Below are 17485 nucleotides of genomic sequence, written 5' to 3' on the forward strand. Positions count from 1 at the left end.
GGCCGGTGCCGGTGCCGGCGGTGGCGGGGCGGGCCCGTGGCTGAGTCCTGCCGCAGCTCCGCCTCGGCGCCTCTCGCCGGGAGAACCGGAGTCCCGGACCCCGTGCTGCGGGAACGGGGAGGGAGCGCGCCGGCCCCGCTCGGGATTTCCCTCCGCCGGGAATTCGGCTCCGCCCGGGATTGGGCTCCTCTCGGGATTCCCCTCCGCGCGCGGGGCGGGGCGCGCGCCCCCGCCCGGCCGTGACGTCACGGGCGCGCTGCGTCAGAGGCGGGCGGCGGCGCGCGGGGCCATGGCGGCGGGATACCGGCACAACGGCGGCGGCCCCATGCCCGACCCCTCCTTCCTGTGGAACGTGTTCCAGAGGTGAGCTCCGCCGCCGCGGGCAGGGACGGGGAGGTGCCGCGGGAGTCCGGGCTCCGGGCACCCAGCGCGGGGTTCGGCTGCCGGGGCGCCTGTGAACAGCGCGGGGGGTTCCCCTGGGAAGGGTCTGTGAGAAAGGGTTGAGGAGGAATAAATGTGGCTGTATTTTATAACGAGGGTAAAGGGGATTGATGGGAGCGAGAAGGTAACCTTGACAGCGCTGAAGTAATTGTTAACCCGAGATTGCAGGAAGGGTGGTGGAGTCAGGAGGATCAGTGCAGCGGTGCAGGGAAGGCTTCCGTAAAAAGGAATATGATAAGTGTTAATGGAAGACTTTAAAGCTGCCAACGAGAAGACACAGCTGCACCTGGGACGTTTAGGTTGGATATCGGGAAGAATTTTTTCTCAGCAAGGGTGACTGGCCATTGGAATGGACTCCCTGGAGTGGCCGTCCCTGGAGGGGCTGGAGGGAAGGCCGGACGGGCCCTCAGGGCCGTGGCCTGGTTGAGTCACAGGTTGGACTGGATGATCTCAGGGGTCATTTCCAGCCTAAACGATTCCGTGAAGTGTTCTCTTGGATTCACCTGGAGCAGAGGGAGTTAGCAAGCTTGTGCTAAACAAACGCACTGGCAAGATCCTGTCAGCCAAAGGAGATTTCCCAATTCTGTCATGTTCAGGAAACTGGGGAGGTGCCTACGTTGGATCCATTTTTATGGGAGATGAGTCAAGACAGATCATCTGACAGGAGCAGCAGCAAGAAGAGGTTAAGCAGTAGACAAACAGTACTAAGTTTCTAAAACTGGCAGATATTTGTGGAGTGACTCAGGAATGCAGCAGCTTACCTACCCAGCCTGCTGTAAAACAACTTCCTCTGAGGACTCGGCAGAGGCACGGCTACAATTGGAGCAATTCATGTAATCTGTGTGCTTTTCAGAAATACTCCCAACACTAGCAAAAGGCCCTTGAAGAAATTCAGTAAACATAGAATGAATGGAAGCCTTCTTCAGTGGATGGAAAACTGACCGAAGGGGGTGTGTGGTCATGCGCCGCACTGACAGATGGAGCTCTCCCGGGATCTTTATGTAATCCCTGTGGGAGCAGCTGAGGAAAAGAGAGGAGGTTTCTATTGGATGCTGGGAAGAAGTTTTATGCTGTGGGCATAAACTGGAACAAGTTGCCCAGAGAAGCTGTGGCTGCCCCATCCCTGGAAGTGTTTAAGGCCAGGCTGGAGCTCTGAGCAACCTAGTGTAATTGAAGGTGTCCCTGCCCACAGCTGAGGGGGTGAAACTGATGCCTTGGAAGGCTGACCTGAAACAGAGACTGAACAGAGCTAGAGAATAAAGTAGGTATTTATCAAAAGGCCTCTAGGATCCACCTTGGGCAGGACAGGAGCCTGACCAGGGCTACACCCAGGGTGGACCAAGAATGGTCACAAAAATGGCTGACCAGTCACGAGATCTTACATTTTTATAAGTTTTGATCCATTTGCCTATTGGGGTTTAATTGTCCAATTACAGCTTCAGGTTGTGAGGTCTCATCCTTCTTGTTTTCTCTCTTCAGTCCGCCATTCTTTATGCTTTTGGGCCTGAAAGTTGTCCTTGGTTCTCAGCAGGAGAAGGATTTGTTTTGTCCACCAACTCTGTGAAGAGAGCTCACTAACACTTAATATGAGGCTCAGAACTGCACCCCTAGGCAGCACAGAATCTGCAAATATGAAAGCTAAAGCTTAAGGCATCAGAACCTGATGATGTTTAAGGTCCCTTTCAACCCAAACCATTCTGTGGTTCTCTGATTCTGCGAAAAGAGGATGAATGGTCAGGTGAGGGTTGCTGGTTCCTGCAGTAACTGAGGCCTGTCAAAGTTTGCAGGAGCACCTTACAGTCCTGAATGATGGGCTGAATCAACCTGTCATGGCCAGATCATGATCCCTGTATGACAGGTGATCCCCATATGTTAGGTGGAATCCAGAGCAGGAATGATGTCCGTGAGGAAAACCTATTCTAATTTTGCATAATTTTGTTTATAAAAGGAATGTGCTGACTGATAATGCTCAGGAGCAAGATGAGTAGGTCATAATGCATTTTCATGAAAATATCAGCTTAGCACTTGGTAGCAGCTCATAAAAGGTAAAAAATGTTCACAATACTAAGATAAACAGAGATTAAAAAGGGGGAATATCTATTTGTAATTGAAATCTTTGCAATTTATGCTTGCAATTTTAGTGTTGCATGCAGGTTACATAATTCTTGGAGATGGGGAAGGAAGCAATAGAATGAACTGAAAGTGTTTAGAAAAAGACAGTAAGAACTGAAGGAAAAGAAAACCAGCTTCTGTGAACAGAGTTCACCTGAGTAGGAGAGGAAACAAAACCTGTCAATCCAAGGGCAACGTCCTTGTATGAAATGGAGGGAAGTCCCCACCACTTTCAGCTACTCTTGTAAAGAAGGCATGATCATTCTTTATTTGGGCAGAAATTACTTAATTCATTAATTTTGGCATAGAACTTGAATCATTAAGACAATGGACTGTGAAAGCTCAATGAAAGCTGGAACCTGCCTGTGCTTTTTCCTCTTTGAGCCCCTTTGAACCCCTTTGCAGGGTCAAGGCCCTGCAATCGATGGAGTCGTTCAGTCCTTTGGCCACAGAAGTGACTTTCTCCATTGCCAACATGTGAGAGAGTCTGGGTGACAAACCTGTTGCTCCAGTTTGCGAAACAAATAGCTTGCACTGTGACATTTTGTGGGTTTAACCAACATGTGTGCTCTGCAGTTCTCGTAAACAGAAATAAATAAAAAATACTTCCTTATGCAGAGCATGCCCAAACTGTTTCATTGTCACTGTGCATTTCTGTGTGTCTCTTCACTCATAAGTAGGTCTTGCAGTTTTCTTTGGAGCTTTTATCATGTTCCAGAGACTTTTCAGATAAATAATAATTTCATCTGGTGAGTAAGAACCAGAATGTTGAAGTCTTCAGTAAGTAGAACTTGTTAATTTCAGCCATTGAAAGCTTACTACCTGTTTTTGTTTTGTTTTGTTTTGCTTTTTTCCCCCAGAGTTGATAAAGACAGGAGTGGGATAATATCTGATAATGAACTTCAGCAAGCATTATCCAATGGTAAGTCTGTAAATGAGCAGTGAGGTAGTTTGTTTTAAACTCCATGATAAATTTGTTGTGAATGGTTACTTGCTGCCGTCATTCTTTGTATGGAAGGGGGTGGAAAGTGTTCCTAGCACTCACTAATTACTATTTAATCTACAGCAAAGGGCTGGAAAAGGAAAAAAAATAACAATCCTTGTGATTTTTTGTTTGTTAGTTTTAAACTTATTATCTGTTGTAACCACTGGTCTGTATTCTGAGGAATGAGGGCGTGTACATCCCTTTATTTTTTCCCAGCTCTACTTCCTAGAAATCATAACCAGTGATTCACATATTCCTTGATCATCACTACTGAACCTTTGTTTTTTAACCAAAATCAGTGTATAACCTGGGCAAAGCTGTTTACAACCAGCCTTTTCATTGCACGTAATTCATTTTTTATACAGTATGGTATAGGAAGTAAAGTATGTTTGGGGTTTATGTTAGAAAGATGCACTCTAGATCTTGTATTAAAACTTTCTAGTAGTCTGTCAGTTCCTTGTTGTAATACTCAAATAACTAAGGTATTGTTAAATAACTCATGGAACAAAATTAAAAATGAAACATTTTTCCAGTAGCCTATTTTTACTTTCCTCCCATGACTCAGGGTGGGTAGGGTTGTACTCTGTGGGTTTTGTTTTTTCCTGTTTTTGGAAATCTGAAAAAGGGCATATTCAGGCTGTTTGTCCACCTTTGAGTCCATACCAAGTTTCCCTTCTCCCAAAGCTTATTCCTTTATCCCTCTTGTGCTTTGTGGCTGGAAAAGGCTTAAACTGATGTTGTGAGCTGCAGCACACACAGGCTGAAGGGCCCATTTTTGTCAGTAATTGCCTGACTTGAAATACATTTATAAGGTACTATTCAGTAAAACTGCAGTCTTGTAACTGAACTGGATTTACCAGAACATTTGCTTAATATTGTATCTGATAAACTAAAAGCAATGCGTTGTGGCTGCCAGACCTGATCTATAATTAAAATTTTGAATAAAATCTTTAGCAAAAACTAATTGTGCTGTTTAAACCTGTGAGAAACTGTCATTTTAAATTTTACCTACTGTTTTATAATTTATAAATTTTAAATATCTTCTCATATGAACCTGCCATTTTTAATTTTATATGTTTTAAATATCTCCTCATATGATTGAATTTTAGGGTAGTAGGCAGTGATGACTATCTGAGCTTTTTCCTTTCCTTATTTACAGTGTAGATAAGCAGTTGCAGTGCTTTGCAGTTATGAAGAATGCCTACCAAGTGTTAGACAAAATATTTACAGAACTGTAAGCTTCTTGCATTCCAAGAGATTCTAGATCTTGTACACACCAAAGTCACTAACAATTCACTATATCATTTTCAAAATATATCCTCTAGTGGATGATTGTGCATAGCTGGCCTGCAATTTAACATGGGCTAAAAGAATGTTATGTGTTTATTTCTAAAACATTAAAAAAGTCTGCATTGTGCTCACTGACATTTGTCAGGTTTTGACAATTTGACATTTTCAACCTGTAAAGTTTATGGAGATAACAGTGTGCTTACCTGGGAGGGGCTGATCATCACTTTGACTAACTGCACAATAAAATTCTACACTTCCTGTTTTCTTCTGTGCTGCTGTGGGAAGTTAATACTAGAGTCAGGAGACGAAAGACAGGAATAGTCTTCACTGTTTATTGGAATAGGTTGAAATCAGTGCAGTTCTTCACCTCTGGAGTTGCTCAGATCTCACTCTGTGGCAGCTATATTAGTCACTTGAGTGTTTCAAGATGAAATGGGTTGGTTAACTTTCAGACTGTATTTTCACTTTTTCCTCTTATTCTGTTCAGCGTTAAATGCTGGCACCTTAATTCCATTACTTCACTTTATTTTTTTTTTTAAGAGACACAGAGCTCTCAGGTACTGATACTCTCTGTCTAAAATACTGCTTCAGCATTTTCAGAGCCATTTTTCCTCTTTCTCTGCTTACATTCCTCTTGATGTGCACATAGTCACAGGGCCTGCCTACAGAGCAGGGCTCTCCCTGTAGAGTTGCACCACTGGCCGTGACCCAGCAGAGCCACCGTGCCCGATCCCAGCTCAGCCCTTCTGCTGGGATTTGTGGTCAGCTCATACATCCCTGGGAGCGCCTCCGCAGCGCCCTCGGCTCACCTTGGGTCCCTGCAGGCAACCACAGCCAGTTAATTATGTGCTGCTTCTGCTCCTGGTTCCTTCACAGGCTCTGCAGAATCGATGGTGAAATTCTAGATGAGGCACAGGATTCCTCTTTTTTTAAAGGTTATTGCTTCCTAGCGCTCGGGAAAGCTCTCAACCAAGTGAAAACTATGTCATAATGACAAGCCGCTGGATATTCAGAGAAGTGCTGAGCTCTTCTCCAGATGACTGCTCAGGCCCTTTCAAGCAACATTTCTTGGTCTAAAAATACTAATTCAAACTAACACTTCATTGTTTTAGCAGTGGAGGTGGGATTTGTACTAAACAACTCTAAACCGCAGTGTAAGGTTATGCCATGTTGGGAACCCTTTCTCTTGACTTCTGTCAGAAACTAAATGTCCTGGAATAGTCCTGCAAAAAGGAAATGAACAGATGGGTTTTTACTGAGGAACAAATAAGAGGCCTTGACTGAGTTACAGCTTAAAACAACTTCTGCTCCTGTCAGTAGAAAAGAGGTACTTCAGTTTAGATCTTGCTTTTTTATCCAGTACTTCCTGACAGCCTGGGATGAAAAAGTCCTTCTTAGGTCTTCCAAGGTTTGTTAGGTTTTTTTTTTTTTGTTGCAGCCTTAAAAGTGCTGGTTTCTCTGTGGTATTTGTAAAGCACTGGTTTGAAGTCATCTGTGAATGGTGAGACTTTCTTACTTCCAAGCAGCCTTATTTTTTTGATATGCCAGCTCCATGTCACATAGCTCTGAATTCACTGTTCTTAACTGATTTGTTTGATTTGTTGCAGTTTATAAAACGTTGAGGAATTCTTAATTCTCAACTAAGTAATTTTTTTTCTGTTTCAGGCACGTGGACTCCATTTAATCCAGCAACAGTCAGGTCAATTCTTGGTGAGTGTAGTTGTGTGATGTGAGATAGTCCTAAAATACTGTTTTGTGATCTGTTCAGATAATCGAGAATGCTCTCAAATGCTACACTGATTTTCTCCTCTGAGTGCCCAGCAGTAGTAAGTTAAATTATTTTCCCTTTTTATTAATAGAGGAATGCCCTTTGCATACAGACATGTGCACTTGTGAAAGTAGTCTGAGAAATGTTACTGCATCGTTGATTAGATAATAAATGTAATTTATCCATGAGGAGATTGTTATCTTGAATTTTCTAAAAAGATATTATATAAATTGTCTTGGGAAGCAGTTTTTCCTGTCTTGAATTTAAGCCTGTGTTTTACTCCAAAAAAGCAGGAGCTTTACAATGCTTGATTTCTGTTAGTATCTAAACTAATTGCCAGTAATGTGGAAGGTGATGATGGTAGAACAGAAGGATTAAGATTCAAGCACAATAAATCAAATCTTTTCTATCACACAGTTCATATATCCAAGGACAACACTTTTTGCTTTACTTTCAGTAAGTGTTCAGCAGCAGTCTGAGTTCCATCACTGGGTGACATGCTTATTGTATAAAGATAACAGTATCAGTAAGTCAAATGCGATGAATATCCCAGCACTCTTGGAAATTATGTAAGACTTTTTAATATGTCCTTAGAGAAGAACAGTCCAGCCCTCTGCCCATTTTGATTCGTCACTAGAAGATCAATCAAGCCCTCAGTTTGAAACTGAGATGAAAACTCAGTTTCTGCTTTTTCTTGGCAGAACTTTCTAAATTACTGCTTCAATTTTAGCAGTTCCTTTTTTCTCTTCAGTACTTTCCACAGAGCACTCCTGCTAGCTACTTAAATTCCTGGCAGGCAGATCTTGCAGAGGAGTACTATGACTAAGGTTTTATATGTGTTTCTTACTTTTTATTTCAGGCATGTTTGACAGAGAAAACAAAGGGGGTGTGAACTTCAATGAATTCACGGGAGTCTGGAAATACATCACGGACTGGCAGAATGTTTTTCGAACGTATGACAGAGACAATTCTGGAATGATTGACAAAAACGAACTAAAGCAAGCACTAACAGGTTTTGGTAATTCATTAGTAATTATAGTTTTTATGACTGGGTTATGTCATAGAATAAGCTGCTTACTGGTACTGTTGCAGAGCTGTACTGCTCCGACAAATGTGACTAAAAAGGAGGCAGGTGAAGGGCAGCTCTCCTTTTAGGTATAAGGTACCTTTTAAAGATGTCCACACCAGAGGCATGCTTTTTAAAACTCCTGCCTTAAATAGAGAAAAAGCAAAACATTCCATGCATGTCCTGACACATCCAGTTCCAGTCTCCTCTGTGACACACTCTGAGAGCATTACAAATGCTTAAGGCAAAGTCGGAACTTGATAGAACTTGCCACTTTTTAAAACAAGGCCAGCTGTCTATGCTGTGAGAGCGTTCTGATGGCTAAGGAACTTTCATTCCAGTCACTTCACTTGTAAAGACCTGAGCTGCAGCCCTAAACCATTCCCTCCATCAAATAGTAGCCTTAATCTGTAGTTTCATATACTGCGATTCTATATGTAACTATTATTAAGCATGGCTTTTATTGCATGCATTTTAGTTTAACAGAGATATTTAGGGAAAAAAAATCATTGTAACTCCTGTTTTCTGGTTTTGTTACACATGCCTGCTAAACAACCTTGTCCTTTTTATAGAAGGACTACAGTAATTGAAACCTTTTAAAGTATTTCTCTTCTTCCAAGGTTACCGACTGTCTGATCAATTCTACGATATCCTTATTCGTAAATTTGACAGACAGGGAAAAGGACAAGTTGCTTTTGATGATTTTATTCAGTGCTGTGTTGTTCTACAGGTAAGAAAGGAGATGTACTTTGATGTCAATTGAAAAAAAACAAAACCTTTTTTCAAGCTTTTCTGGTACTCACTTTAACAGTGGATCTGGAACTTGCTTTTATTTATAAGAAGCCATTTGAACTAAGTATATGACAAGTGCTAGAAGTATCTTTGTGTATCGGTCTCATTAGTAATTTCTTTGCATCTCAAATAATGGGTGAGGGACAAAAAAGTGTAAAATAGTATCAATGTTTTACAGTGTCTGTTAGTTTAATACAGACTTCAGAGTTGTTCCTGCAGAGAAAATGGTAGAAATACACAAAAAACCTCCCAACCATTCAGTAACACAGAGAGCAAGAGAGAGAGAACATGGAGGGAAAGCAGTTCCCTGTAAAAGTAGCATCTCTGTTATTTAGACACATCAGTGTCCTCTGTATTCATTTGTATATAAGGCAATTATAATTAGTTACAGACTTGAACTCTGCTAGAAAGGGCTTTGAAATGGAGTTTCACTCAGCTGATGTTAATGAAACTGTGCTGGCAGTTGTTCTGGTCCTTTTTACTGCCTCACATCTCTGGGGTTATACAGAGACTGCTCAGACAGCAATGGCACGTGAAGCATATTTGCCTATAAGGTGAGATATGCACAAGGTGAAGGTGAGATAAACACATGGAATTGCATTTCCAGATGACTCTAATATTGCACTGTTTATGCCCCTGCTTTTAAGCCAGTTACAAAAAGCTGTCTGGTCTATAAAGAGGTGCCTGGGTAGCCTTAGGTATTGCATCATTATTGCAGTGAGCTACCTTTATATATAAGACTGTAAAATAGCTACAGAGGGGATGAACAGGAAGGCTTCATAAAGCTGTAGAAGCCCAGGTGTCAAGGGGAGTCTGTGGCAGTCTGAACAGAAATGTCTGTTATTTTTTTCTCTCCTCCTCAGAGGCTGACAGATGTGTTCCGACGGTACGATACCGATCAGGACGGCTGGATTCAGGTGTCCTACGAGCAGTATCTCTCCATGGTCTTCAGCATCGTATGACACCCATAACCAGGAATCATGCACTGGCACTACACAGACTGGAGCTGCCAAATCATCCTCTGCTGAATAAGATCATTGATGTATTATTTTGGATGTAACATCACATTCTTAAATTTTGTATGTTGGTAATCACTGTCAGAATCTGTACTTGAGTTGGTTTTTATTTTGTATTATTGTATGATATGACCATATCTGCTTACTGTAGTACAGAAAGCACAGAATCTAGATTTAACTGGTACAATGTCGAACATTACCTCTTACACATATCCTGCATGGGAAAAATGACTCTTTAGAAATGCCAAATTATAATGATGCTTGTTAGTTTATATCAGTTGAAAGCCAGAAATTGCACAACATGTTTTGCATGTGCCTTACTTTTATAAGAGTTTAATGTATTAATTTTTAATACAGAATATAAAATTAAATAAAAATACTAGGTCAACTTTTAGTCTATTTCCCTTTTGTACAGCTTTAAGGGGATGGTGATTTTATTTCTGTATTCACATTTTCTATGATTCAGGGATCTCTTCACTTGGATGGTCTTTTTTTATTTTATTTTCTAGCTGCCTCCTTCTTTCAGGGTGTCCTTGGGATGGCTTCAAATATAACTTCCTTCACACTTGTGAAGAAGGTCATACTGCACATCCCTTAATAAGTTCCCTACAAAAATGAACTCTGACTCCCTTTGCATAGTTGTCTCATTTAACATCAGCAGTATTCCTTTTTGTGCTGAAGCACTTATTTGAAGTGGCCTTGAATTGACAGACATTCTCATAACTTTACCCTACATCTCAGCATTTACAACTAATGAGAGGGAGTGGAAAAAAATCAAACAAGACAAGTAATGACAGATTTCTGTCACACACCATCTCCTGCAGTTACTCTGAAGAAGCAACTTGGAGAAAGCAAAGACAACAACAACAAAAAAGTCAGTTACAAAGTTACTTCCAGGTGACCCTGAGACTGGCTCAGCTAGTCAGAGAATGATACAAATAACACCAAGCTCACATCTATGGTCCATTCACTGAAGAGGTGGACTTAGTGATCCTTGTGGACTCTTTCCAACTCAGACTACTGTGTGATTCTGTGTTCTCACCCAGAGTGTCTGGTGTCAGCGTGAAGGCAACAAAGTGAATTGTTATCAAGCATCCGTCATGGAGAGAAGCTGCTACTATTTGTCAAGTGATAATCAGACCCTTAGTGACAGCTCAGCAACACTCTGAACACTCTTCTGGTGTCAAATATGCGGGGAAAGACCAATGGCCCCCTTAGCATAAGCACACAAACAAGGAGCTCTCCCACAGCAGTTTGGGTGTCATCACCCAAAAGGCAAGGAATTGGTTCGGAGTGAGGAGGGAGATCAGGAATAATAACCAGTATCAGAAATCACCTCATCCAACAGCTGTCAAAGTCACTTACCTTGAAGAAAACAAGGGAAAAATACTTCCATCAGTTACTCTTTGAACCTTCCCCTCCCTAGAAGGCTGAGATAGTAACTATATATGCTCTCTCCAGAAACTCAACAGAAGAGTAACAAATTTCCGGGCTCAAAAGAGCTGGCTGCCCTGCTTCTTTCCCACTAAGGAATCTGTCCCTTTGGATCATACACTCACATAAAATCCAGTAATTCTGGGAAGCATTTTGAGGAGTATTAGTAAGTCCAAGGTACAAACTAAAAAGCTGGAATCTGAGAAACTTCCCAAGTTGTCTCCCCTGAAGGATGTCTCCATGTCCAGCTGGTCTTGTATTTCACTACCCTTGGTGCAGAACAGCTGGCTTCAGCACTTTCTAAAGGAGCAGCACTGATGCAGAGAATCATCAAGGTGGCTCTGAACTGGAATAACTCTTGTCCCAGTGGAAAACACACTTATAAAGGTGTGAAAGCAAGTACACTACAGAGCAAGAAACTGGCTAAAAGCTTAAAGACCATTTATCCCCAATCCAAGACATGTCACAGTCTGGATTTCTGTCACTAGCTTTTTAAGGAAATTGGAAATTTGCTCCAGGGGCTCAGGTGCATTCTGAGAACTATTGCCTCCATGCCAAGGCCTGGGATGTAGCTGCATTGGTGCTGACATGCGCCAGGCATCTGGTGCTGCTCTGCAGGCTGTGAGGACCTACTTTGTGAGGTTGTTTCTTGCAGAAGGATTAGAGTCTAGACAGAGTCCTGCTCCACTTCTATACTACATGGGAGCAAGATTTGGCAAAGGGGTTTCTTGGGCGTAAGGAGTACTTGGCCCTCTGCAGTTCAGGAAAGCTTTAGTAAATCAATGTTGTCTAAATTTGACAACTACTCCAACTCCATTTCAAAATGCAAGAACTGCACAACAACAAAGGCGGAACAATAACTGTTCCCCAGAAGGAAAAATAACAGAACATGTAGGTGGAAAGAGAATCTTATGTGGGTGGAGGTCATCCAGCTGCTGTATGCCACTGGGGTAGACAGCGATGGCAGTAAAATCCAAAAGGGAGTGAGAAATGGGGAAGAGTTCTCTGCAGCAATCTCAAATGAAAAGGTTTTAACTTGAATTGACAGAGTTGCAGCAGTAACATTTTCTAGCAACACTTTTTTCTACAGCTTCAGAATTTTAGTTGCACTACACTTTCTGTGAGAAAAAAAAACTATGGTAGTAACATTTGTGTAAATAACTTCTGGTAATTTTTGAATGTAGATATAATAACTGATCAATCCTACAGATTTTTAAATCAAAACTCTGGCAGATACCTCTGGTAGAAAAAAACATTTTCCATTTTAAGCAAGAAGGTTGACTATGTAATTCAGTGGATGGAAATGTATGGCACAACTACAAGGTGTGTGACATTATAAACCACTCCAACACTTCAGCAAGTGAGGCAGTAAAGGGCACTGAACAGGAATGAAAAAGGAAAGTGGATCTCTTCAGATGCAGAAACAAAATAATGACAGAAGGAAAATTTTAGGGAATTGAGTTTACATTCTCAATAATAAATTGTTCATTGAGGTTTTTATTAAAATTTACATAACAAGACCCAAAATATTTTATGACAGCTCATGAGGACTAACCCTGCTTCGGCACAAGTATTTAACGCACAGAGGCACAGTTCTGGCATGGGTGAGAAGAAAAATGATAGTCCACAACGAAGCAGTGAAAAGGAAAACAGACACTCAGGAGTAAACTGTCTCACTTTACTTCTTTTCTTCAGCTCCATGTAAGCTGGTTTTAATTACATAAAGCAGATATCTAAAGCCAGGCATTCGTGAGCATGTGGCTCTGATACACATTATGAACTGGTATTACTCAGTTAATACCACTTTTTTTGTTGTTTATTTTTTCCTGTTATTTTATCTGATTGCCTTATGGGTTCTACTATTTCTTAATATGCTTTTGCCAGTAGAAATAATCAAGAATTTTTATTTTAGCATGGGTCCATCCACCAAATGAGTTTTTAAGACAATTTATAATTATTTCGTTTTGAATACCATGATTAAAAAATATGCATGTATTTCACACCATCTCTTCCTCTGCAAAAAAATGAAACTAATATGCCCCATTACATACCAGTCCTCTAGTACAGATTACATTTTCTTCCTATGGCATCACATTCAGACAGAATACCTTTGCTGTGACATTCTCCTTTCTCTGTCTAAACAGAAATGTAGTGTATCAATTTCTAAAAATATGCTAATTATAAAGGCTCAAATTAATGAAACTGGCCTTACTTCTTTGTGTCAAGAGAAGTAAACCTGTAGTTTGAATGAATATTCTTCCTAAGTAGGTAACATAAAAGTAAACCTTCCTTTCTCTCCTGAATTGAGAAGGGTATTAAAAGGATTATTAGCTTTTTGCTGACAGAGTAATTTTAACACATTTTCAAAAAATAACAAAAGATTTCTTTTCTGTAATATACTAAGATATAACAAATACATTACAAAAAAGCATAAACAAAATAGTATGTTCACTCAGTATGTGCAAGTTCACGTTCCAGCTATACTTCACATGTTAAAAACTTAAACGCTACCTCTCTTTACCTTTCCCAAGCCAGTCAAACATGGAATTAAATGTGGTCTCTTTCCTGACAGACAAGTGACAGGGATCCTCAAATCTCTTCATTGTTTCCAGTTCAGCTGTTGTTGCTCCTTAGTCTTTCTCTCTAGTTTCTATTAGCACATTGACGAATGTCTGAGTATTTATTTCTGGAAAGGGGAGAAAAAGACATTTAGAGTTACTTCTATCTCATAATATTTCCATGATACAGCATATAGAATGTGAAAATGGAAGTTTTACTATTAAGTAGCTACCTAATTAACTAATTCTAGTACCAAAAGCATAGTTTGCATTTGTCCAAACTCATGCCCAATGACAGCTATGCAGTAGCATATGCCCACTTTTCTTTAAATCCATCTCATCATCTATTTCTACAGGAGAAAGTCTCATTTTGAATAGTATATCACTGTTCTCAACATTAATGGCTAGTCCTACAGTAACTGGAAAACAGAAATTGACAGGTAATAAACCAGCTCTTTGATAATATTTCTCTTGTTATCCCAATGGGTTTTGATTCATTTGGATTATCTATTATAATGCCATCCAGGTCTGGTTCTGCAAGAATTCCAATATTTTTTTCTTTATGCCAATACATTCCCCTCCCATCACAGCAAACCTATCTGTACAACTCATGATATAAACTGCTAGTGAGAAAGATGACCTAGGACAAACTTTTCAAATCAGGAAATGTTTGTGCTATCAGAATCTCCTCCCACTCACTGCTCCATCGAGTTGCCAAGAGGCACAGTGTCCTCAGAGAGGCAACAATGCCTTTCTTCAGCTGGTACACATGTGAGCAAAATGAGCTCAACTCCCCTGAATAGCTCATCCTATCTCTGCAACCTGCAATCTCCTGCTTATGTTAAAGCAATGCTGATGTAACTCATTTCACACGACGCAAACTAATCACAATCTTACTTTGAAGTCCTGGATAATATGGAGCCAACTGTTTGAGCATACTGGTCATTGTAGGTACATCCTTTCCTAGAAGTCTGTTCACAGCATTGGGAGCAAGACCAACATCAACTCCATCAAACATCTCTTCTGAGCTTCTGAACTGCTGGTGATCTTGGTATGAACCACTGCCAGAAAATGAGTCCTGATGTGAACTCCAGTCTCTCTGGTAGCCTGATATCTGATACCTGAATCCTTGACACCTAGATTCCTGCTTCCAGCTAGAGTTCTTGTTCCACCTAGAGTCCTCATTCCACTCATTCCACCCAGTGTCCTGGTGCCACCTGGAGCCACCTCTTCCTGAAACAGCAGGATTTGCAGAAGATGTACCAGTATTCACAGACTCGTTGTTGTAAGAGGAATAGTTTGTAGAGTATCTTCCGGTTGACGGATATGAGGCAGAAGAATTGGGATAGGGTAATTCTTGGTCACTTACATGCATTACTTTTGTACACGCTTGTTGATTCATCCATTTTGTATTTTCCCAGCCAAATGAGAGTCTGTTATCAAGGAGCTCACTTCCTTGCACATCAGTGGATATGTACTCTGCTGAGTACTCCTTCACTAGGCTGGTCTCATACGAAGAGGCCCCAGTAGCCAAATTCCTGCAGAACACAGAGTCTCTGAGCTGCCTCAGCCCTTCACTGATACCACTGACAGGACTGTAAGGGCCAACAGCAAGAGAGTCCCCGAGTGGAGATACCAATGCAAAGTTGTCAGATCTCGGATGACAGGAGGATGATCCACCATCTGCTTGGTAACTGTGTGAGTGAGCAGGAGCAAAAGAAGCACCTTCAGAATACTCTTCATACTGAGACAAAAAACCTTGATTCCACTCAGAACTTCCTGAATAAATAAAGGGCAGTAAAAGTTAGCAAAATATTAAAATACCAACTGCAAACACAACTCTTTGAGATTTTATGATGGGTCCTTCTGTTCTTCTCCCACTTCTGGCCTTTATGTCTTACCTGAGTTTGGCATCTTTTCACCCAAATCAGGAAGGGTTACTGCTTGAATTTCCATAACCTTAACTGCTGTAACACTGTTCAGTGAGACAGGAATGTTTTCAGACAGTTAAGTCATTAAAGCTTCAGAAAATGATACCCTGAACTGACTCAGAGGGCAAAGACACACAAGTACGCCAGCTAAGAAGGATTATGGCTGGCCATAAAAGTAAATTTTCACAATCTGTACAGTCTCCAGAGTAAACAAACTGGTAGAACAAAAATATCTAAATTACCTTTGTATTCTCCATCTGGCCCATAGTGTTCTGGGATGCTTTTCCTTTCTGGAAATTCATTTTGAGGTACTGACACCAGTGGGCCTAAACTGTCTGTGTAATTATCCTAGGTAAAGCAAAAGGTCAGAATGTCTGTTTAAGAATGCAAGAATTTAGGAACTTTACAAATTTTGAAAGACAACAAGTTTCCCATAGAAAGTTAGCAAAGAACAATTTCAGGTGATAGCAAAGTCTGTAAGAGGGGTGTGCTGTTACCACATTATACCACCATTTCCCAAAGTATTATGTGGAAGAGGTACATGTCTGGAGAAAAGAAGGTGGTGTCTGGTGAAAACAGTGTCTACTGTTTCAAAATTACTGCCTCATCTCTCTTATCATTACCTGGCTAAAATATAAAACTGGTGCATATGCAAATCCTGCCTCCATCTGAGGAATGCAGAATGGAAACCCAGCTGAGAGATTAGGCTACAGAAACAATATTTAACTGGTGTTGGTAGCAGCATTTGCAGAGACACAGTTACTATAGCTCACCTGACATGGAATATACAATTGAGAAAACAGTCTGAAACAGCTTTCAGAAAAAAACCCCACATCCTGAATCTTGTGAACCAGTAGCTGCCACAGTGATGAATCATTTCTTCACAGATTCTGGTCCTTCTTCAGATTCCTTTTTCCACAGGCAGTCAACCTCTTTGCAAAGAAACTATGGAGGTTTGTAAGGACCAACAGATAGCCAAGGGCATCTTGCCTACCTTAGTCGTAGCAGGTTAAAACTCTCAACGGAGAGCAGAGCTACAAGTTAAGAGAAAGACAGACCTACCTACAGGCCCACAAAAGAAAAAAGTGGCACATTTGGGTGGCACTTAAAGCCTCACCAATCCTGTACCAAAAGCTATCAAGCAAGAGACCACCACAAAAAGGACAACAACCTGTCATCGAGAAGCAAAATAGTGCCCAGAACAGAACATACACAAAAAAGCCAAAACCGATATATGACAATGGAATACTAAGAGAAATGTGCTATGTAATTAATATCTTTGTTACTTAGAAATTGTAAAAGAAGAAAATTGAAGTACATTTAACTGGGAGTTCTGACCCATGCCTGAACTGTTACAGGTTGGCAGAGTGTTAACACAATGATTTTAACCACTCCCTTCCTCCCAATGGTAAAACAACTCTGGACAAGATTAAGTTACTTACTGCTGCTTTCTTTTCACAAAAGGCTTTCAAAGCCTCCATGAGTTCCTGTGTAATGTGAACAACAAGTGTTGCTTCTGAGTCTGAGGTGATATGAAAAGTCTCCTGTCGAAAAACATGGTTACAATTGGTCATTAGGATGCCAAAGAGTCATATACACAAACAAGATCAAAGTAATACTTTGATTTGGGTATAACCATATTTATACTATTGGTTAACATATGGCATATATGATAAACGTATACAAAAATATCAAACAATAAAACTGGGAACATAATTACAGCCTGATAAAAGGTAAAACATAAAATTGGATTTCTGTCCCATTCCTGTACTGTCAGTCCATAATAATTTTGTTGCAGATGGAGAAGGGCACAATTCCTAAATTTTCTGTGGAGAAAATTGAATAAAAAATAAGCTTCGGGCTGATTACTAAGTAAATGAATTTATAAGTGATTACAGTAAGTTAAAAGAATATAAGCAGTATTTTGTAAGGAATAACTGTGATTCCTGTAGATAAAAGTCAATTAACTACCAAGTTTTTTTGTAGTTTACTGATTATCCCTTAGACTTGCTTTTTGTCTCTCTTTTTCTGAAGTCACAAGTAACCACAGTGTGGAAGACATGAAGCACATATTCCAAAACATTCTGCTTCT

General features: G+C 40.7%; 2 protein-coding genes across 7 annotated transcripts in view; one reads left to right on the forward strand and one right to left on the reverse strand.

The window, feature by feature from the left end:
• The first annotated feature begins 268 nt into the window (after positions 1-268).
• On the forward strand, positions 269-9850 carry PDCD6 (programmed cell death 6). Of its 2 annotated transcripts, none has more exons than XM_083876897.1 (6): positions 269-363; positions 3414-3475; positions 6494-6538; positions 7456-7614; positions 8283-8392; positions 9318-9850. In XM_083876897.1, the coding sequence occupies exons 1-6, from the start codon at positions 290-292 to the stop codon at positions 9414-9416; spliced, it is 549 nt and encodes a 182-aa protein (XP_083733023.1). In that variant the 5' UTR covers positions 269-289; the 3' UTR covers positions 9417-9850. The 2 variants fall into 2 exon arrangements, with proteins under 2 accessions (XP_083733023.1, XP_083733024.1); XM_083876898.1 differs by having other exon boundaries at positions 7456-7608.
• Positions 9851-12399: 2549 nt separating this feature from the next.
• LOC310915511 (uncharacterized protein) overlaps positions 12400-17485 on the reverse strand; it is a 28117-nt gene continuing 23031 nt past the window's right edge. For 4 of the 5 annotated variants that reach the window (XM_083872441.1, XM_083872443.1, XM_083872442.1 and 1 more), the window contains 4 exons: positions 16836-16937; positions 15636-15741; positions 14360-15241; positions 12400-13590 (listed from right to left, as the gene is read on the reverse strand). In XM_083872441.1, the coding sequence (XP_083728567.1) occupies positions 13535-13590; positions 14360-15241; positions 15636-15741; positions 16836-16937 (1146 nt within the window). In that variant the 3' untranslated portion in view covers positions 12400-13534. The remainder of the gene's footprint in view (positions 13591-14359; positions 15242-15635; positions 15742-16835; positions 16938-17485) is intronic. The other variant, XM_083872445.1, reaches the window with a different exon arrangement.

Source organism: Zosterops lateralis (genome assembly GCF_965231275.1).
Source record: "Zosterops lateralis genome assembly, chromosome: 1".
Classification (NCBI taxonomy): domain Eukaryota; kingdom Metazoa; phylum Chordata; class Aves; order Passeriformes; family Zosteropidae; genus Zosterops; species Zosterops lateralis.

What these genes read in the sequence shown, in the direction of transcription:
- PDCD6 (XM_083876897.1), top strand. Translation starts at nt 290, where the DNA reads ATGGCGGCGGGATACCGGCACAACGGCGGCGGCCCCATGCCCGACCCC. An exon ending in GCAAGCACTAACAGGTTTTG is followed by an intron (nt 7,615 to 8,282) that starts GTAATTCATTAG and finishes TCTTCTTCCAAG; the next exon opens with GTTACCGACTGTCTGATCAA. An exon ending in AGTGCTGTGTTGTTCTACAG is followed by an intron (nt 8,393 to 9,317) that starts GTAAGAAAGGAG and finishes TCTCCTCCTCAG; the next exon opens with AGGCTGACAGATGTGTTCCG.